Source organism: Acipenser ruthenus, chromosome 9 (assembly GCF_902713425.1).
Source record: "Acipenser ruthenus chromosome 9, fAciRut3.2 maternal haplotype, whole genome shotgun sequence".
NCBI classification, from domain to species: domain Eukaryota; kingdom Metazoa; phylum Chordata; class Actinopteri; order Acipenseriformes; family Acipenseridae; genus Acipenser; species Acipenser ruthenus.
The window spans coordinates 3,481,158-3,502,386 of record NC_081197.1 but is presented as its reverse complement, the minus strand read 5'-3'; the positions used below and the strand labels follow the sequence as shown (position 1 = coordinate 3,502,386).

Genomic DNA, 21,229 nt, shown 5'->3' with positions numbered 1-21,229 from the left:
CACGCTAGCGAGGGCGTTGGGCACTAAAGCCTGTGCAACACTGATTGGTTTCCTCATCAGCCAGCCATGAGGAGTCTTTTCAGAAGCAGTCGTTACTGGAATAGTTAGTAAGCCTGGCAAATAACAATCTAAGAAGAAATGAGAACATTGAATCATACAGGGCACATATGATGAGCTATTAAACAGAAGCAAATTTAAATATCAGTAAAATGTGGACGATATATAAAGTATCTGTCAATGACTGTAAATGCATTGGGCACTTAAACACGTTTTAATAATGAGCTGGTGCCTACTAAGAATTGTCACCATAATGTCTTTGGAAAATGGAATTCTATTATTCATATTTTGCCAGAAAATAATGTGGGGGGGGGGGGGGGGGTAACCTACTGGTAACCTTTAGATTCTTTTTTATTATTTCACTTGGAAGAGTTGAGACACAATATCAAAAGCAAAGTCACATTTAAAAGTTACTGTTAAATGTTATTTCACACATCCCAGTCTGTACTCTTTTCTTTCAGGTTAATTTGTTTTTTGTTTTTTTTATCAGTGTCAATATCATGTATATAAAATGCCAAACAGTCTCTGTACAGTTCCATCTTCTTTGCTGTTCAAAGTGATATATTTTGTATCTAGTGCGCAGTCTGTTAGAATTAGGGTTTTAGAATTACTAACATCCCGTCCTTACTGTTCACAATCTCAACTTGAGGTTTATTTGGTAAACAATAATAAACAAAGAGCTGACTGAAATATCTATATATCTTTACTACATGCTGATTGTTCACTGGCATTTGAACGGTGTGTCATTTCTTTCCAGAAATAAATGTTCATATAGTTCAATATAGCCTTGTGACATTTTATATATTGTCAGTAATACTTAATATTGAAGAATACACTAAGGACAAGCTGCAGAGACCAGACAGTAAAACGAGAAGCACCCTCCATAACACTCTCACTGCCAGCCACGACAGTACTGGATTGATGTGACAAGTCTGCAAGGTGTTTAGCAGCATGGCTGTTCCTCTGTGATTACCACCATTATTCCTTTCAAGCAGGTTGGGGCGGGATGAATGCCTCACTGAAATCAGTCATTTGTTCAGTCATTCCCTGCTCTGAACAGGCGCAAAACAAGCAGGATTTGTACTTGTTTCTTTTTTTAATCTGGCACAAAGAAACTTGTTTTTCTATGTTGTTGAAAACCTCCAAAGTAAAAGACTTTATATAGCCACCTATAATTTTTATTTATCGTTTATAACGGCTGAAGTCAGTGTCTGGAGGTTGTGGGCTGGCGACGCCACTCCAAGGTCTTCTAAAGAAAGCTCTTGAGTCCAGGTGTACAGTCTGTCAGCCTCCTCTTCCCACTGCTCTGATTCCTCCTGGGTCCGGGAGCTCAGAACCACGGGGTCAATGTCTGTTTGACCCTGTTCATGCTGGAATGTTTAAGGTCATCATCATTTAAAGAGTAAATGGCTTCAAATGCCACTTAATGCAATGATTCTGGCTTGCACCAATATTGAATTGTTAAAGATATGATTCTGGCTTGCCTCAGTATTGAATTGTTATATATGTTTTATCTTTCTCTGTTTTTAGCACGCTTTGAGCTTGCCTGGAGAAACTACCAGGCACTGAACTGACTTCTCCCTTCCACTTCATATAGGGAGAGTAGTTGGGGCCACATTGAATGGAATTTGATGCAGTTACCCTTTAATAAGCACAATGAAACAATACCAACTAAAACAATATATTTGTGGTAAATACTTTAGAAAAAAAAAGATAACACATTTGACAGATCCTTTGTCTTAATCATACATGTATAAATACAGCACAGGTAAGAATTTCTGTACAATTGTAATCGAAACAACACATTAAGCCTATATAGTTTGCCATGCATGAAGGGGAATTGCATCTGCAGTGAAAGCCATAGTATTTAGGAAACGGACAACTGTACCTTACTGAAATGTTCCAAACAGCTTCTTGTGGCTGGCTAGCACTAGTCTAGGACAACTCTACCTGTAGGTAGTCCAAGATTAGTGCTAATCGGGGTCTGTGAAAGCAGCTGAAGGTGTTTAACAAGCCCTCCTTCACTCACTGGAGGTGGATCTGGAGTAAGCAGCGGACCAGCTCTGCCAGGCTGTGTGTGAGAGAATCCTAGCAGGCAGTGCTGAGGTGCAGAAATGCAGAGAATTGGAAGCAAACAAGCTTCAGATAATCACAAGGTGCAGTAACTCACCTCGGCCGGGTCACTGTCCAGCCCGTAGAGCCGTCTCATCTTGGCTGCTTTCCGGCGGGCCCTGTCCGAGCGCCGCGACGAGCACTGGGGGGTAGTGGAGCGCAGGGTGGGTCTGTGGACAGAGGCCATCGAGCTCTGAGGAACGAGCGGAGAACTGAGAAGAGAGCACAGGCAGCTCTTCATTAAAGTAGCACAGCAGGATAACTCAACAGGGCTGATGGGCTCTTCAGTGTATAAAATATTGTGTAAATATATTGTAAGATGCCAGGGAGGGTGTTATTTCAATCACAACAGTTAGCGGTCTTACACCTGTCATGGCTTAGATCCTCAAAGGGATATTTTAAGTCATCCACAGATTCCTAATATTTAACTTCTTAGTTGTTTAACATGTGCTATGTGTGTTCGGTGTGATACTGTAATTCAAAATTATTTGCAGCACTAATTGGCTTCTGAAAAGACTCCTTGTTGGTGGGGAGCCATATTAGTGCTAATATGCTTGCCCACCTCGCTCCTTCACAATCTAACAGCCCATTGGATTTAAACAGACCAGACAGGACAGTCAACGAGAGGATTTGACCTTTTCCCAGCTTTCTTTTGTTAAAGGAGTGGGGTATGAAACACTTATGTATAGATAACATGCCTCTGAGGAATCTGATTACATAACAGCACTGAACAGGGAAATAACGAGAGAGCCGTAACTTTGATTGAACCCTGCAATACATTGTGTGATGCTGCTTAGGCAATATCATCTAAAACTGTAAGAAACTAAGTTAAGAAGACACGTTTCTGCTAGTGCATCCTTCATTGTGCTCATATTTATACCCGTTGTGATGAGTTGACCCTTATCTAGGATCAGTCTGTTAATGGTGAGGGATTACGAGTGGGGTAGAGGTGTGAGGGGTGGAAAGAGAGGACGTTTTAAAAAAGAAACTTAGCAAGGGAAAACAAAATCTCAAGGTAAAGTCTACGACACAAAGAGAACTGCTCCCCTTGTCATACCTGAGCTTAGAGATGGCAGTGAGCTGCAGAAGCAACATGTCCTGAGAGAGAGGTCTCACCAGCAGCCCTTGCAGCTCCCCCCTCAGCCTGTCTGACAGGCTGCCTGTCTCTGCGTACTCCACAATGTCGTACATGATGGTGGTCCGGGGCAGCCCTTGCAAGGACAGCTTCCTCCACGAGTTATCCCTGCCGCCCAAGTACGCTGGCATCTCATCCAGGTGGCTGACATACTGCAAACAGGGAAGCCAGCCGGGAGTTCAGAAGAATTACAGGAGGAGGAGGGGGAGGGATTTGATTGAAGTCTTTAAAGTTGTCCAAGTTAACCCTAACCAATTATTTAAGGTGAGCACTGAAACCAGGACCCGAGGACACAGCTGAGTGGAGATACATTTGGGTGCTGATGGAAGGCAATGGTGTGCAAAGTCCTCTGTTTAACACTCACTCAGCTCTGAGTCGCCACCAACATTATTCATAAGAACATAAGAATATTTTCAATTGTATCGCCCTTAAGTCCAACTGTAAGGTCCAGAGAGGTTTGGTAAAGAATATTAAAAGATATATACATTGTAAACTATGGTAAATACTTATAACCCTGTATAACCCTGTGAAAACTGCAGAATAACAGCACACTCATGGCCCACAGGCTGGGGTCCACTGATTCAAATCCATGCTCGTACCTGCATGTATTCTTTCAGGCTGGTCACGTCGATCTCATCCACTATTTTCTTTCCTTGTCGCTGAATTTCATCGAGTATGATTTGATCAAAAAACCTCCTGTGTCCCATCATTCTGCACGCGTCGACTGCTGCCTGGTAATTGAATGACACAGAAGAAAACCCATAGCGAGCAATAAAACAAGCAGTGAATGAATTGCGTGCAGCTTTCAAACAAACAATATACCCGAGAGGGCTGTAAGTAACCCTAAACCACAGCTACTGAAACTAAGCAGGGTTAGCTAATGAATACGCAGTCAGATCTGGGGTTTTCTACCTGCAGCGTTTGTATTAATAGCAGTTCAGTACTAATCCCTTCTCTCGGTCTGATTTAATAGCAAACAAAACTGATTTTCAAGTGTGCCCCACAGTGTGAATGGCAGCCCCATCCCACTGCAGTTACCCCTGTGCTACCATCGCCCATCAGTACAGAACCATTGCCTTGCTGCTGCAGTGCCGCGGCTGCATTGACAATGAAGATCATTTGGGAAGGGCTCATGAGTACAGAGTCCTGTCTGATACACAGTGAATATGCCACAGGGTTATTACCTCGCTCGCGGGGCGGATCGCTCTCTTCCCCGTTATGTACTTGTTTCCATGGCCTCCGCTTTTGTGGAATATTTTGAACACAATGATGGGAGGGAACTCACTCCCGGCAAACCTGGGTTTCAGGGAGAGAATGTCAAACACAACTGAAGTCCCTGCACCATTAGAAAAGTTTACCACAGTAAAAGGCAAAGCATAGTTAAGCATTGTAAATCCCAAAGCGGTATTGTAAAGCACAGTCATGGAAAAAGCATGGGAAAACTGCAGAATTCCAGTGCAAACGTACTGTGGTAAAACTTGTATAGGGCAGCAAGACAACACCAACATCTCCATTGTATTTATCCTGTCCTGTTAGAGACTCTTCTCAGTCAATGTTTCCCTTACAGTAACCCTGTTAGCCCCCTGACAGCAGGACTGTCAGCATCCACAGTGTGAACTGCAATACAAACACAATAGATCTGGAACAAGCCCTGCACACTGACTCACGCTGGTACTAGTCTGCTGCCTGGCTACCACAATGAAATACCAGTGTGCAGCAGTTCATCCCACTGTGGTACCACTCTACCCTGCCTTCCAATTGTCCCTGCCCGAAAGCTACACTTGATTCCTTAGTACAGAACCATTGCATTGCCACTGTAGTGCCACTGTCTGTCTTCACTGCCACTGAGGATCATTTGCTATAGGTGTGGCACTATGAAGAATGCGAAACAGGGATTGCATTTAATAAAGAATAAAGGCTAAGCAAGTATTGTTTATTCCAGTAACTTTATCATATAAAGTAAAAACAACTTTGCAATGGGGGAGGGTAGTAATCCAAAATGTGCAGTTTTTGTTGCACATTCATAGCAGCCACATCCTATGAAGGGGCTAGGCGATGAAATGAAACCCCCTAAGCTGCAGTACAGATAGCTAGCTCAGTAAGTACAACACAGCCCTTACCTGAATCTAACCTTGCACTGCATGCTACGGTCCTTTAAAAGCTCTGCTTCTGATGGGCTGACCTTTCTTATGATTTCGTAGGTCAGGCAGTGTTCCTAAGAAAAGACAATCAAGGCTGTTGGGTTTAAACAGGCGCAGAATCTGAATCTGAGTGCAGTGCTGTAGAGAGGTGCCTCATACAGCTGGAGATGTCCTGTAACATGTCATGAGGACTCCCTTCATTCACAACCTCCTGGTCGCAGCAGGAGTCTGTGTTTAGAGTGACAGAGAGGCAAGAAGCTTGGAGGTGAACAGACCACGTGGTTTGTGAAGAAGCAGAGCGCCCCCAAGTTAAAAGAGCTCACATTTTAGGATAAAAATGAATATGATTACGGGACACTGTGAGTGAGAAAGAAACAACGACTATTTACCCAAGGCAGGTGTATCTAAAAGGATGCAATTATTTGTTGTATTATTATTTGCTTAAAAATCATATAGCATCGATATTTCAATGGTTGTCTGATTTGCTGCCTTTTTGCAAGCCTTTTACTCTGTCCTTTCTAAATTAAAAAGTGCTAATGATGACTTGGAGTAAAGAGATTGGCTAATGTACCTCTGTAACACAAACCAGCTACATTTCATTGCAATGATAATCATGCCTGAATTAAACAAACCCTTGAAATGCAGTGAATGCATGGATCACAGGGGACTCCAGCACTGTCTCCCTGCTCTGTATTAATAACGATGAAGGATATTTCACAGCTCAGCTGCAAACCCTTTAGAATGCAGTTAACAGCAGGTCAGAGGGATCCCGCTATCAGTCCAGTCTCTCCATGTCTCGGGGTGTCTGTGCAGTAAGAAGCACATCACTGAACTTACCGCTGCGCACACTGTGTGTTTCAGGAGACGGAACAGCCGTTTATCCCTATAGGATCTCCAGCATCCTCCAATGATCCTAGCAGCAGCATCGCCATCCCATCTAATACGGGGAGGAAAAAACAACACCGAGATTAAATTTATAATGAGAACTCCCACGGCCAGAAAGGCACAAACAAAACACTGATTTATAAGGCATACAAAAACAAAAACGAGCTAGGAAGAGTATGTATATCTAAAACACTTCAAGCAGCACTTGGTGAGCTGCAGTGAGCTGCGCTGTTGTGTCACGATACAGACGATACAGACCTCTGTTACGGCTGTAATGTGTTAATATAATTTGCACACTTTAGAAGCATACCTGTCTCCCGCATTGTCCACACTGTTGAGCACATCGGACCTCGACAAAACCCCTTTTGACTCCTCCTCCCCGGACAGAAAGTCGTAACCTTGGGAACCCTGCAGAGAGGACAGACACGAGCCCAGTTAGATCAAACTGAAAAGGATGCAACAACCTACCAACCAGTGCTTTATTTTACTTAAAACATCCACAGAAATGACGGCGACCTCTTCATCCTTTATATCATCCGAAATGCAACGTTTCTGAAATCAGGAGATTTAATGAAATTCTAGCGGTGTTCAGCTCCATGTTTTGGTGAGAAATGTAATGACCTGTGCACTTACCTGTTTAGACATCCTCTTTACAAGAATGTAGCTTAAATTATAGTAGATTCAGGGCACGCGGGTCTGGAGGGATACTTGTACTTGATTTCGACGGTCTCTGTTGCTCACCGTGTTTGGTTTTGTTGCCTAGAGACGAACAATTAGACGTGCAATAATAAAGTCGTCCAGTAGATGTCGCTAAATACCAAACTGTGACCGTGTTCCTTTGACCGCAGGACAAATTATGTCCACTCTGTGATCCCGTACATGTATGGCGCACGCAGCAAGGCATTAAGGATCATGTACAAGGTGAGAGTATGAAGTTTAATGACATTCTGTTGTTTTAAATATCTGTCGGGATTGTTAAGCGTATTTGGCAAGCAGTATTTTTTGCTATATTAGCTGTATTCCAGTTTAGATTTTATATGCATACGATTTAAAAACTCGGTGACATTGAAACAACGTTCTATTGTGCAATTATATTCAATGAAGTTCGATACTGTACTGGGTACAAATTGAATTGGTTAAGGACTCGAAACATAACATACATCATATTTTTTTATAGGGTTTATATTTTAAAGTTATTATTATTATTTTTTTTTAATACACATGTTGGTTTGCGGTCTGTTTTTTAATTAACAAAAAATGGAATTGCACCACATTGAGACACTGTTGCCTGTACACGTGTATATATTAATAATACTGCGTGCTTGTGTTATGTGTATACTAGTTAAGAAAGGGACGGGTAGTTAGACTCCACCAGGACAAAGACAAGAGACTAGTCATGGACCGGCGGTGTCACTTTCCATTGTCATGCATCCCGCCCTTGCTGGATGCACACAGTTAAATATGCGCCTTCCAGGGGGTTCAACAGTTCAGCGAGTCAGTTGAGAAAGTTGAACAAAAACTAAAGAAGAGCAGCGCGGTTAAAACTCGCTCTGAGGGCTGTTGCAGTGTTATTTGCACCTAAAGATGCACAGCTTGGTTCTATCCAAAGCCACATCCTTCGGCTTGCATTCTGCCATCTGATTCTGAGGCAGTTCATGCCAGCTTATTGCACTGAAAGGCCGAGCAGTGCTGTGTGGTGTGGACCCAGCCAGACCTGGGATCCGTCACAACTGTGATTGATATTGGAATTCATTGCAATGACAATGTGATTGCAGCTGAACCTCGGCGTATCGGGATCGTCTTGCTGAGTGACTATAGCGCGTGGTTAAGTAAAGACACCGGTCATTTAAAGTCTCCCCAGATCTGAGCCCAGCGTCGCAGAGAAAACATGCAAGCAGCACTTATTCAACCCTGGCAGACCTGTCAGGAATCCTTGTGGTCCAATGAACACACTGTCTCACGTTTCTAATTGCACCAAACTCTGCAAAACCCTAGTTGACACAGTCTTTGCAGCGTGTCAACTTACAAAAAACAAGTTTCCAAAACAGCTTTGAGTTCTCCATTAGGAAGACTGTAGAAGTGGTGCTGTGAAAGCAGTTTCCTGGTTATGATGTGTCATCTTATGTTACACATTACCATCTTCTACCACCAGGTCGAGTCCTTAATCAACACAACATCAGTGAATGAAAAAGATGAACCGTGTAATCTGTACACAGTGTGATGTCAGGTTTTAGGTGTTTTCCATGAAATAATCAGAGTGCTTTTAAATATTCAGAATAGAGTTCGGCTGTGTTTGGATCTATGCACTGACTGTACAGTAGTGTTCAAAAGTTTGGAAACAGCAAATGATTTACAGAAAGACTAGGGGTGGGGAATGTATTGGCTATTTTTCCTTATTCATACCCTTTACTTAGTAAATACCCTGGTATCTCTGAATAGATCACCGTCTCCTCTTTAGAAATGTGCTGAATATTTGAATCAGCCAGACATCTCACAAGTAGAATGGTCCCCGGAATGTTCTCCTAGGAAAGCAGCACAGCTGGGGATGGGGAGTTTGTAGCCAGATAACTTCACCCAGACTACTTTCTCACTAAATATCTGTGTATCTCTGAATAGTAAATCATCTCCTCTTTATAAAAATATATCAGCTGCAAGCATAGGTATGAGATAATGAAAATCTGTTTTCACTGAAAAGCATTCCTGCCTCCACTTATTAGCTCTGTTGTGTGGGGATGTGGTCCCAGACTGAGCATGGTTTCAAGAAGCTTACAGTGCATCTCTGTGCTTGCAACAGGATCTCACCAAAAACATCTGAGAATGTATGATTGCCCCTGGGTCTGGCTGTCTGCTGAGTTCGCACTGTACAGGTCTTCCACAGACTTTCCCAATATGTGAATTTTTTTGCAGCCTTTCTGAACGAGTGTGGTATTTTTACACATTGTCTGCAAAACATGCTTCATTAATAGAAGTAGCGTCTTGTTTATTTGACTTCAGAAGCAATGCCACCACATCGGACTGAGTTTTACATTTTTGCTGTGTTGCATGTTTTCACAGGCTCTGCAAGCACAGACGAAGCCTGCTCGAGGACACACAGTAAACATGTTCTGCTGTCTGTCACTTGGTGGAGAAAATTGTTTTATCAGCACCAGAACAAACCAGTTTTGTACAATATAAGCACATTTCATCATCTGATTGTGTGTCCTGTTCCTCCTGTTTTGCACTCTCTTTTCTATCTACAAGCAGAAACAGGGCAGCCCTGGTTTTGTAATCTCGACTGCACACTGCTGTAACAATGCACGGCTGACATGACAACACGGTTCTATATTTAGAACCTCCCGCCTTCCCCCCCTTAATATACTGTTTCATACGGCAATGACACTTTTGTTTCAATTTTAAGGAAGTACAGTAAAAAAAAAGGAAAATATCTACCTTGTTTGGTTCAAGATAACATTAATATAAGAAATCCCAGGTAGTGTGGTATCTTTGTCTTTTTAGGATTATTTTAATGATTTTAAACAGTTCCAGGTTCAGTAAGCTTCAGTCGACCTCTCAGGGTGAGAATTCACTTGAAAAGTCTGAGCCAGGGAGGAAAGGTTTGCTTAAGAAATCTCTCTGTGAACAAATAAAATGAATGTGCATCTTGCTTATCCTTTGCTTTTCTTGGTTGTATACACAAAGATGTATTAAAACTGGAATAAAGGCAATTCATATACATATATATCAAAATGGTAGAATGCAAGAACAGAAAAATACATGGCTAGCCTTTTGCATAATTCTGAAGAACCGGAATACATATCAGTACATCACAAGGCATCCTCAGTGTAGTCACTGAAGTGCAAGAGGCACACCGGCTGCTTCCTCCACTCACATTGAGGTCCCACTGTCTATTGCCGGGTCTGTTGACTTTGACTTGGAGATCCTGCATTGCAGGAGGAGGATACTGTTTACCTGATCTCAGAGATTTTCTAAAAAATCCATCCCTTTCACTGCGTTCTGACCTCTTCTCCATTTAACAACACAAGTGCAGGATACGGCAGAAATAAATAGAAAGCAAAGGCTGTTTGGAAAGGATTCACCCTCCTGTCAACAGCACTGTTTTAAATTCAATAATGCCTCAATTTTAACAGTAGTAAAATCTCTGTGATCCTCCTTCTGCAGGTTAGGAATGTAATTAATGTAGCTGTGTGTGCGCGCTGGTATTACACTTTCCTGTGCAGGGTTGAGACTGCGCTGAATGTTTCACATGAAGGGTGATACCAGAGGTACTGTATTAATATGAATGAAGGGACTCGCACAGTGCTGTAATGGGTCTCCCGTGGTTCTTTCTGCCTGTCTCAGGTGGCGAGGCTGGCAGCTATCCCTGCAGGCGTGAGTCTGTTCTCAGTGTGGGTTCATGCCGCGTGTGAAGAGAAACACGACAAGAGATCCCTGAAGGTCGATGAGGTATGCTGCCCTGTCCACACACACACACACACACACACACACACACACACACACACACACACAGGGATTGCCCTCTTCACAAAAAGCAACACACACACTTATACACACGCACAGAGGGGCTGACCTCTCCAGTGTCCCAGCATCACAAACACACACACACATACACAGGGGCTGCCCTCACCACAGTCTCCCAACATCACTCAAGAAGTATAGATCCATCAGTCAAACAGAAAAGGATCATGTTACTGCTTTTTTAAATTGTTCTTTGCCTACCTGACCTCATGCAAAAACAGTCTATATGGGCTCATATCAAGCAATTCGAGATGCCATTCAGAGATGGAAATAAGACTCCCATTGCATAACAGTTGGATCCATTACTGGTTTTACTATGAGTTTAATAAGATACACCTGAGATTGCTACACTGGCTAATCAAGCTTGTATTAAAACCTAGAATGGGTGAAACAGTTATGCAGTAGGAGTCTTAGTTCCATCCCTGACATAAATACATTTAAGTGATGAAGGGCTGAAAGTAAAACTGCACAATACGTTGCACAGTCAGCAGATGTTTCAGAAATGAATGCCATGCAAATAGGAGGCTGAGTTAATGATCTGTATTTATGTGCAGCGGTACGTCTTCATATATTAGATATAAATAATACATGCAGCGGTAGACCCCGACATTGATCTGATGCAGCCATCTGAAATCTCTTTGTATCGTATCAGATGGAAGTGACTGCACATTCAAATTAGCTGTACAGTTTAACTATTCATAATTAACTATATATAATAAGAAATATAGTATACCAATGTACAGTACATACGATACAAGCTGATTGTCCCCCACTCGAGGGTACAGTATATCCGCTTGAGTCGTACAGCATTCTGTATCTGAATATGCGCCGCGCTCAGGTTGTGGTTTTGTTTTGATTCCCAGCTGTCTCTTTACACCACACCGGAGCAGCACTATAAATTTGTGGAGTCGGAGCCCACCCAGCTGGAGGAAGGCATTGCTGAGCTGAGGAAGGCGACGGAGCCCATCTCTACCTGGTGTCAGGTACTCTCTGTTCATACAGTCAGGGTGCAGACAGACACGCTGTATCAGAGGTCTTCTCTTTATTAAACTGCACACAATTGGAAGGGTGGGAGTGTTCAACGCAGCCAATCAGTGCTTAGGAAATCGTCTTGTAATCGTCTTTAGCGATCAGCTACGACAGAATGGTTCTGACCGTTTGATCTTTTGTCCATGCCGTTCTGTGTAGTTCTAATTGGTGGAAGCAAATTGGTTATTTGTGTTGTGTTGGTCACATTTTATTTTAAACTCCTTGCAGTTTGACCATTCTGTTTTGTCCTCCTCAAGAGCCATGCGGTTACATTGCAGTTGAAGTTTGTTTTCCCTGAAGGGCATTGCCGTGCTCTCGTGTTAAGCTGGTTTATCCAGACTTGTAAGGGAGTGGTTCATTTCATTCCTTGCACAGTCCAATTCTTCCCCTGCGCTGTAATTAAAGTGTCCTTGGCTCCTCATGTCTACTGGGACTCTGGCCTGCAGTGCATTGTTCTGTCCTTGCTCTGGCGCTCACGCTGATCTCTGCTTTGTGATTCTCCTTTTTATTTTGGTTTATGTTGATTATGCTTCGTTCTCATTCTGTTTCAGCATGCTGGCCATACTGCAGTGGAGCAGGCACAGGTATATATACTGATTAAAACAAGAGACGGATATATGTACGATATAACAGTAATAGCAGCTAATACTTAATCCATCTGTAAGCTTATGTCAAGTGCGTTGAATGGTATGGATGAGAGTTAAATAATATTGTGGGTTGCATCAAGGCACCGTCAACTTACCACCCCAGACAGAAAAGCGTTAAGTGTTTTAAAACAGCCAGTATTTTAGTGGGGTGATTACAATGGATACAAGGTACAGTACAGGTATTTATTATAGAAGCAAGATAAGTGAGTCCTCATTAAACAGATAAACACTGCACTGAACATACGTAACACGTTGCTGGAGTCCATGCCATGGTACTGGGAATCAGATAGTGCCTTCAGTAGCACAGCTGAGTCAGTCTGGCACCACTGCCTTCGAAATGGGTTTAAACACGTTCTCTAAGGAAATACAGGCTTTTCTGCAGCAGAAGTTATGAAGTGGCTAATCTGTCAGTCCCAATGGTCAAACCCAAACGATATTCCTGCTCTCCTGCTACATGGCCAGACTTCTTCATTTCAGACGTCTTCATTTTAAAGCCTGCTGCAGCACAGCATCTAACACATTGACTGCTATTCCCCATAAAAAATCAGTAAACATCACTGACTCTCTCTTCTGTACTTTTTTTTCCCCATTTATTTACATTTCTTATACAGGTCGTAACTCTGTAGTGTTACGGTACACGACTGTATGGACCATTGCATAAGTGCTGGTGCTATAAACTAATTTTGTGTACCATTAACTTTTGTACTCGTCCTTCAGCTTGCATGCCACAGTTATGTAGAGGCAAATTACTGTAGCTGTCTTTAACCCTCTCTGAGGCCATGCATACTGTGTATTAAGAGTATTGTACAGACCAATGAGAGTGTGGTGTTCCAACATGAAGAATGCATGTGTACTGTGCTGATGTCTTCATCTGCTTTTATCCAGGGCTGCATTTCTCACAGCTCCTAACATGTACTGTACTGTTTTGATTCAGGGAGTCATAACAACAACCAAACCAAAAGTTGAAAGCTCTCTCCAGTTTGGAAAAGGTAAGAGACTTTTTAAAACCTTTGAAGTCTACAGTACTGATTGGAATAATGAAACAGTCTTGCTATGCAGTATAGAGTGCTTGAGTGCGTGTGGTTCTTGCGTATCTATATTGGCAGTGTTTATATGCAGAGCATCATATTGTTGACTGTTTGCAGGACCTGAGACTCGCACTACCCCTGCACCCAGCCCTGGGTTTCAGAACTGCCATTCTTTAGCTGTATTATTGTAATGCCCAGATGTCAGGAATGAACTAACTCAGCACAGCATTAATACCTGTGAGTCTGTAGGGTTACTAATAGGAGTTGGTCATACATCTATAAGAGAGGAACGATTTATTTAACATCATTCTCCTGGGTCCTCGTGGTTTAAATACCTAATTGAGGGTAGATCTGAAACACAGGGCTGGGTGCAGGGCTAGTGTTTAGAGTTTTAAGCCATGTATTTGAGAATAAATTCTCTAACCGCAGCGCAAACAAAACCAAAACAAGTTTGTGTTCAGAAGGGGACCAGATCATGTTTTATGTTTCTGTTTTGGAAATTTCCGAAAAAAAAGTCTTGCAAGCATCCGGATTGTTTTTACAATGAAGTCTGACATGAATTATGAGCGCGACAGCAAGTCTGTGATAAGTTGTGGATCAGATCCAGATCTCCGTGGGAGGGTGAGTTTCCACAAGTGGTTTATCACCAGCCTGCCTGTGAGCTGGATGAAGCCCAGTGCAGGACCTAGACCCCTTGTCTGTGTTCTGGGGACGCACCTTTCCAGACTAGCACGGATTGACGTCCATGCGGCCACACGCTGTTCAGGTCCGGCTCATCCCAAAAACCCCAATGCCCCATCCCACGGAAACTCAATGCTGCTATTTCTGGATATGAGAGGAAATGAGATACAGCAGCTGCAGCAATGAACACATTGACCTGTAGCAACTACTGTACCAAGCCAGATACAGGAGTATTCAGAATATAGGTTAAAAATGCACCAGACGAAGGTCTGAAACAGCTCGCTGTCGGATCGCCCTAAAATGTGCAGAAACTAAGCTCTGCCAGAGTTTTAAAGGAGCGTGATAACTGTATATGGGACGCAGCTATGCCACCTGTCTGGTCAATTTCAGCAAAGACAGCCACCGGTCATTCTGCGTATGGTCAGAAACATCCGAAAAAGAAAAGCGTCCGTCAATGTGCACAATAACCCAGTTCAAACCCCAAATGTACATGACCTTCTAAACGGCAGGCTAGTTTAGTGTCAAAGCTGTGCGCACATACAGCATGAGGCGCTCACTAATGTGTTCTCTGCAAACCTGATCAGAGCCTTGTGTTCCAGATAGCTATGAGTTCCTGAAGGCTCCACCCCCCGGGTTTTACCCTCGCGTCGGAGTCATTGGCTTTGCTGGAATCGTCGGACTCTTCCTCGCTAGAGGTTAGTACTCCTAACTGGCGGATGTTTGTATCTTAGGATCCGCTCCCCTTATTTGATGGAACTCTGCCTGGAGTTGCAAGCTGGTATTCTACAATATTCAAATCTGAGAATCTGCTTTGTGACGAAACAGCCCTCGTGAATAGAAAGTGCACATGTACAGCTCAGCGCATACTGATCAGTGCATCTGTACGGTGGGAGGTGGCGGGAATGCTTTGTTTTTGTTCACAGGAACACAAATGTTGTGTAACTTCCTTCTTTCGTTATGTCAGTGTGTAAACTGCCTTTCACCATCAATATTGTGGCATCTGATGTGATTATGCCAAATTATGTATATTAAAAAAAGCAAACTGAATTTACTAATGCTGCATTAACCTTAACCCTACATTTAGCTAGAAGATAACAAAAAAGTAAAGCGCATTATCAAGCATGCGGCGAGGTTAGTGCTGCATTCATGCTAAAAATGCTTTTCAGAGCGCTGTAATAGGAAACCGATTGACTGAGATGAGCCATGTTGCTAACTTAGGAACCCCAATGCAGAGACAACCAGTGTTGTTACCTATCTTTTATAACCCCTTTACAGTAATGTACCTTCATTGTGGATTTTAACATGGAAACTATATCTTCTGATGTAGGCATTTCATAATAATCATGTCTAAAGCTCACGTTGCTGACTCTGAATTGTCTTTTGTGTATTAAACAGGTTCCAAAGTCAAGAAGCTGGCATACCCCGTGACTTTAATGACAGTCGCTGCCTCTCTGTATTTCCCACAGCAAGCTGCTAACATCGCTAAGGTAGGGCTTTTATGATGCCTTTATGTTTTTATGATTTCATGCAGACGAGTAGTGACCTCTGGACTCCCAGCACATACATGTAGAATTCCTGTAGAATTTTCTTTTTGTAAATGTTACTATTCATTTGCCACATCGGTACCGTTCTATTGTGCTTGCTGTGCTATTACTAGAATACACAGTGAACTCTAAACTAAATGGTTCTCTGACGCTGGCTGGCGTTGGATAGCAGTTGCCCATATACCTATTAAATCAGGACTCATCGGACCCAAACAAGCCTCGGCTTTCAGTCTCAGTTCACTGCTACTCGGCCCTCAAACACAGACATTCAATTCAATCCCAGTTACACGAATTGCATGACATATATGAAAATAATATATAATGTCAGGAAAATCACAGGTAGGAGAAAACATGTTGAATATTTGAAAATATGTAATAATGAATACTGCTGTTCCTTGCACTCTTAACAAAGAAGATTATGCAGAACACAAAACGATGACTCTGACATTCCCCGTCCTGTAAACCTTTTTTGATTGTTCCATCGGGCACAGTGCAGGTCTCAATCAGAAGGGGTTTCGTGCCCGCTGTCTTTGTTAATGGACCTGTGGAAAATATCTTGCAGATGGTAACCTGAAAGGGAAGGGAGGTGGCCGTTTCCAAGGGAAATTTTGTTAGTGATTTTATTTAAAAAATAAGCATCCTTCCTTCCTCCCTTCCCGTGAGAAAAATTTAAAGACAAAGATAAAAAGAATGAGAAAACAAATTAACAATATTGAGTCTGTCCAGGAGCACCGTGAGGTACGCTGTAAACCCTGAACCCAGAGGAGGTTTGCGATGATCACTTTATAAAGACTCCTAATATTCATTATAGGGTACAGGCATGGAAATAAGACTCCTATTACACAGCGTTTCACCCATTCCAGGTTTTACTACGAGCTTGATTAGCCAGTGTATAAATAACAAGCTCAGGTGAGTCTTTATTAACCTCCTAGTAAAACCAGGAATGGATCAGACTGCTACGCAACAGGGGTCTTATTTCTGTCCTTGGGGTAGCTACACCAACATTTATTTCAGAGAAGATTTAGAAAAATCACTTCAACCTTCATGAACCCAGATATTGTAGTTTACAGTAAAATTGGATCCCAGCTGTACTGACATATATTTGAATGATGCTTGTTGTTTTACGAAGGCAAGCATTTTTCCTGCTGAAGCACACTCATTTCCATGGCTGTGTACGTGTTTGCAGGATGGAGACACAGCAGGCGTTTGCAAAGTGCAAGCTTTGTTCTGTTGCCTGTTTAACGCTGGAATGGTTTATTTTTCTTATTTTTTAAATGATCCTCCCAGCGTACACAGTACAAGCGCCCTCTACACAGGCTTGATCAGCCTCAGGTATTGCATTTAGATGGCGTAACATAACAAGCCTTTAGACATTCTTACACTGCTTTTTAAATGGGGTCAAATGTTAGATAATAAAAGCAGTCAGTGTTGGCTTTAGAATTGCTTTGTGGAGAAAAATCAAAGCGCAATACTGTGCATGTGGCACTATTAGTAATTTGCATCTGCTTGCATTATTGTTGAGTGTCTGTTGTACTTAAAACTTGAATTGATCTGTTTACTGTGTTTGGAGTTTTGTAGTGTGTAGCGTAGTGATGCATTTATTTTTGAGTGTTTTTTGTTTCAGGTAACGGGAGAGGCTGTGTATGACTGGAGCCTGCAGGGCTATGTGGCTGTAGAATCACTGTGGAAAGACAACAGCAGTAAGAAAAGTGCTAAGAAACAAAGCCCAAAGGTAAACCAACTGGACGCTGACAGTTTTAAGGTTTTCTCAAATTCCAAAAGTCATTTTAAATGGGCAAGGCTTCACTGAGATCCAAAACAGGCATAGCATTTTCTTCACTAACTCTGATCCCTGCCGCCACTAAAAAATGAAAGCAATATGCCAGAACATATACTGCAGGGATGGAAATAAGACTCCCATTGCATAGCAGTTTGATCCATTCCTGGTTTTACTAGGAGTTTAATAAGACACACCTGACCTTGTTATCTGTACACTCTGGATAATCCAGCTTATAGTAAAACCTGGAATGGGTGAAACTGCTCTGCAATAGTTGTCTTATTTCCATCCCTGTACTGGTATGTGTTAATCTACCGAACCTTAATTGGGCAGACGCCTGCTTGCTTGCATAGTTTACTGGAGCTCTCTTCTTCTTTGTGCAGCTTAGGATCCAGTCATTTTATTACACAGCTTGTTCCCATGCAGGGTAGCAACAGTGTGTGGTCGTCACTCATTTCAATCAGCAGCAGCCAATGACTGGAATGAGTTTCAACACAAGTTCAAATTAGAACGGTTCATATCTGAGGTCGAGTCGTTGCTGACTGACAACTGTCCTGCTGAGTTTTATGTTTTATGTTTAATGATCAATTGATTTTGTACTCCTTATTTGTCGTGTTTGATGTGGTTTGCAGTGGTGGTGTGAGCCTCTTGATTGATTGATTGATTGTTCATAACATACAGTAGTGGAGGGGGTGAGGGGGGATCTTAATCCCCAATTTCAGCTGACATGCCTTGCAGGTGTGTGCACAGCCCCCCTCCCTCACTGGAAACAGTTCTCTTGTCATGGTGCGGGTTCAGTAGCATGTCTGGCACAGGCATGTTGGATTGCTGTGTTTGCTGAGGCTCTTTAGTAACCCAGTATACAGGTGAATCAGCTGCCTGGAGGGTGGATCCGCTCTACAGAGATTAGACACAACCACACTGTTTAGAATAAGAGCCTGCAAGCCAACCCCTCTTCACTTCTGCTGTGGAAGATCCTTGAAGATCCACTTTTATGTCCCGTTTTTTTTTTTTCCCTTTTTCTTGCGTTTTATCCTGCGTACTGGTCAATCAATCAGTCATCAAGACAGTTTACATTTTTAAAGTTGATAGAAAGACATGCTTGAATACTTTACACGCAAAACTTTTACTGTATCGTATTTTTATTGTATATTATATTTTATTTTTAATTTTTTTACAAAAGTGACGATAGGATTTTTTGGTTGCGTAATTCATTTTTATATATTCCCTTTGCGCGGGTTTAAATTGAGTTAAAACTGTTTTTTTGCATGCTGATTTATTCCTGTTTTATTTGTACTTTTATTTAGTCTGAAGCCGCCTCTGCAGATCTTGACAGTAGTAGCAACACCCCTGCCAAGAACTGAACACATCAGGTACGACGCACTTCCGTTTAGAGCAAGTGTCAGATAAATCGCTTCCTGTTTCCATATTCAGTCATGCTTTATATTAACTAGGCGTCAACTAACAGGATTTAACAAGTGCCAGAAACTAACAACAGTAAACATAAAAAGAGGGTATTGTAATAGTGTATTCTGATATATTTCTTGTTTGTTTATTAATGTATAGATTTATTTTAATTCTAGCCAGCATACAGTACTGTGCAAAAGTTTTAGGCAGGTGTGAAAAAATGCTGTAAAGTAAGAATGCTTTCAAAAATAGACATGTTAATAGTTTATATTTATCAATTAACAAAATGCAAAGTGAGTGAACAGAAGAAAAATCTACATCAAATCAATATTTGGTGTGACCACCCTTTGCCTTCAAAACAGTATCAGTTCTTCTAGGTACACTTGCACAAAGTCAGGGATTTTGTAGGCATATAGTCAGGTGTATGATTAAACAATTATACCAAACAGGTGCTAATGATCATCAATTCAATATGTAGGTTGAAACACAATCATTAACTGAAACAGAAACAGCTGTGTAGGAGGAATAAAACTGGGTGAGGACAAGCCAAACTCAGCTAACAAGGTGAGGTTGCTGTCAAAAGTCATACACCATGGCAAGACTGAGCACAGCAACAAGACACAAGGTATTTATACTGCATCAGCAAGGTCTCTCCCAGGCAGACAGGGGTTTCCAGATGTGCTGTCCAAGCTCTTTTGAAGAAGCACAAAGAAACGGGCAACGTGAGGACCGTAGACGCAGTGGTCGGCCAAGGAAACTTACTGCAGCAGATGAAAGACACATCATGCTTACTTCCCTTCGCAATCGGAAGATGTCCAGCAGTGCCATCAGCTCAGAATTGGCAGAAAACAGTGGGGCCCTGGTACACCCATCTACTGTCCGGAGAAGTCTGGTCAGAAGTGGCCTTCATGGAAGACTTGCGGCCAAAAAGCCATACCTCCGACGTGGAAACAAGGCCAAGCGACTCAACTATGCACGAAAACACAGGAACTGGGGTGCAGAAAAATGGTAGCAGGTGCTCTGGACTGATGAGTCAAAATTTGAAATATTTGGCTGTAGCAGAAGGCAGTTTGTTCGCCGAAGGGCTGGAGAGCGGTACACGAATGAGTGTCTGCAGGCAACAGTGAAGCATGGTGGAGGTTCCTTGCAAGTTTGGGGCTGCATTTCTGCAAATGGAGTTGGGGATTTGGTCAGAATTAATGGTCTCCTCAATGCTGAGAAGTACAGGCAGATACTTATCCATCATGCAATACCATCAGGGAGGCATCTGATTGGCCCCAAATTTATTCTGCAGCATGACAACGACCCCAAACATACAGTGAAAGTCATTAAGAACTATCTTTTGCGTAAAGAAGAACAAGGAGTCCTGGAAGTGATGGTATGGCCCCCACAGAGCCCTGATCTCAACATCATCGAGTCTGTCTGGGATTACATGAAGAGAGAGAAGCAACTGAGGCTGCCTAAATCCACAGAAGAACTGTGGTTAGTTCTCCAAGATGTTTGGGCCAACCTACCTGCCGAGTTCCTTCAAAAACTATGTGCAAGTGTACTTTGCATTTTGTTAATTGATAAATATAAACTGTTAACATGTCTATTTTTGAAAGCATTCTTACTTTACAGCATTTTTTCACACCTGCCTAAAACTTTTGCACAGTACTGTATATCATAACCAACCCCATTCTAGACTCCTAATATGTATAATATATCTGAATATGCATAGCTCCAATCAAGTGCTAATCAGAGATGTGCATATTCATTGTTGTATATCACTAGATTGTATTAATAAGGAAGAGAATTCCAGCATCAAAGCGGACAGAGTTAGCTGCTAACAAGTTGATCATTGTGTTAAACAGGACAGAGATAGTGACAAACATGTAGACACAACCGCACATGAAAGCAATGCCATGGAGAAACCAGGTAGCGTTGTAGTGAAGAGACTTTCTACCAAACACCTTCCCTCCCATTGATAGTGTAAAGCGTGGACTGTTCAGATGCTGACCTGGCACCTTTTAAAAAGTGTTTTGAACTTGACTTTCCTTTCCACACATTGTAGGTTTGAATGGCCGGAGCAGCTAACCTGATTCACCTGCTGTGTCTGCACAATTTATTAAAGCATTGGTTTGGCTGCAGCCTGCTCACTCTCAGGAAGACTACACTTGCGCTAGCCTTGATCATACAGTCTGTCTTGGGGTTGCGTTGTTTATGATGTACAGTATCAATATAGTTGAGATTCCAAACTGGTTTCTGTGTGATTTTTTTTTTTTTTTTTTT

The 21,229-nt window shown here is 42.3% G+C and overlaps 2 protein-coding genes across 7 annotated transcripts; one reads left to right on the top strand and one right to left on the bottom strand.

Annotated features, from left to right (window-relative positions):
- Positions 1-523: 523 nt before the first annotated feature.
- On the bottom strand, positions 524-7,091 carry LOC131738029 (uncharacterized protein CXorf58-like). Of its 3 annotated transcripts, none has more exons than XM_059030779.1 (9): positions 6,964-7,091; positions 6,641-6,738; positions 6,283-6,382; positions 5,425-5,519; positions 4,489-4,600; positions 3,904-4,035; positions 3,227-3,456; positions 2,228-2,381; positions 524-1,427 (listed from the first exon to the last, which is right to left on the bottom strand). In XM_059030779.1, exons 1-9 carry the CDS (start codon positions 6,973-6,975, stop codon positions 1,236-1,238), a joined length of 1,125 nt encoding a protein of 374 aa, XP_058886762.1. In that variant the 5' UTR covers positions 6,976-7,091; the 3' UTR covers positions 524-1,235. The 3 variants fall into 3 exon arrangements, 2 of the variants coding, with proteins under 2 accessions (XP_058886762.1, XP_058886763.1); XM_059030780.1 differs by having other exon boundaries at positions 2,228-2,339; XR_009329583.1 differs by having other exon boundaries at positions 1,347-1,427; positions 1,946-2,381.
- Positions 6,912-21,195, top strand: LOC117405588 (MICOS complex subunit MIC26-like). 4 transcript variants are annotated; one of them, XM_034924061.2, is made up of 12 exons: positions 6,912-6,934; positions 7,179-7,251; positions 9,385-9,423; positions 10,669-10,773; positions 11,709-11,828; positions 12,426-12,458; positions 13,456-13,510; positions 14,830-14,925; positions 15,626-15,717; positions 17,399-17,506; positions 18,859-18,924; positions 21,012-21,195. In XM_034924061.2, exons 1-11 carry the CDS (start codon positions 6,927-6,929, stop codon positions 18,913-18,915), a joined length of 786 nt encoding a protein of 261 aa, XP_034779952.2. In that variant the 5' UTR covers positions 6,912-6,926; the 3' UTR covers positions 18,916-18,924; positions 21,012-21,195. The 4 variants fall into 4 exon arrangements, with proteins under 4 accessions (XP_034779952.2, XP_058886765.1, XP_058886764.1 ...); XM_059030782.1 differs by lacking the exon at positions 9,385-9,423; XM_059030781.1 differs by lacking the exon at positions 12,426-12,458.
- Positions 21,196-21,229: the final 34 nt, after the last annotated feature.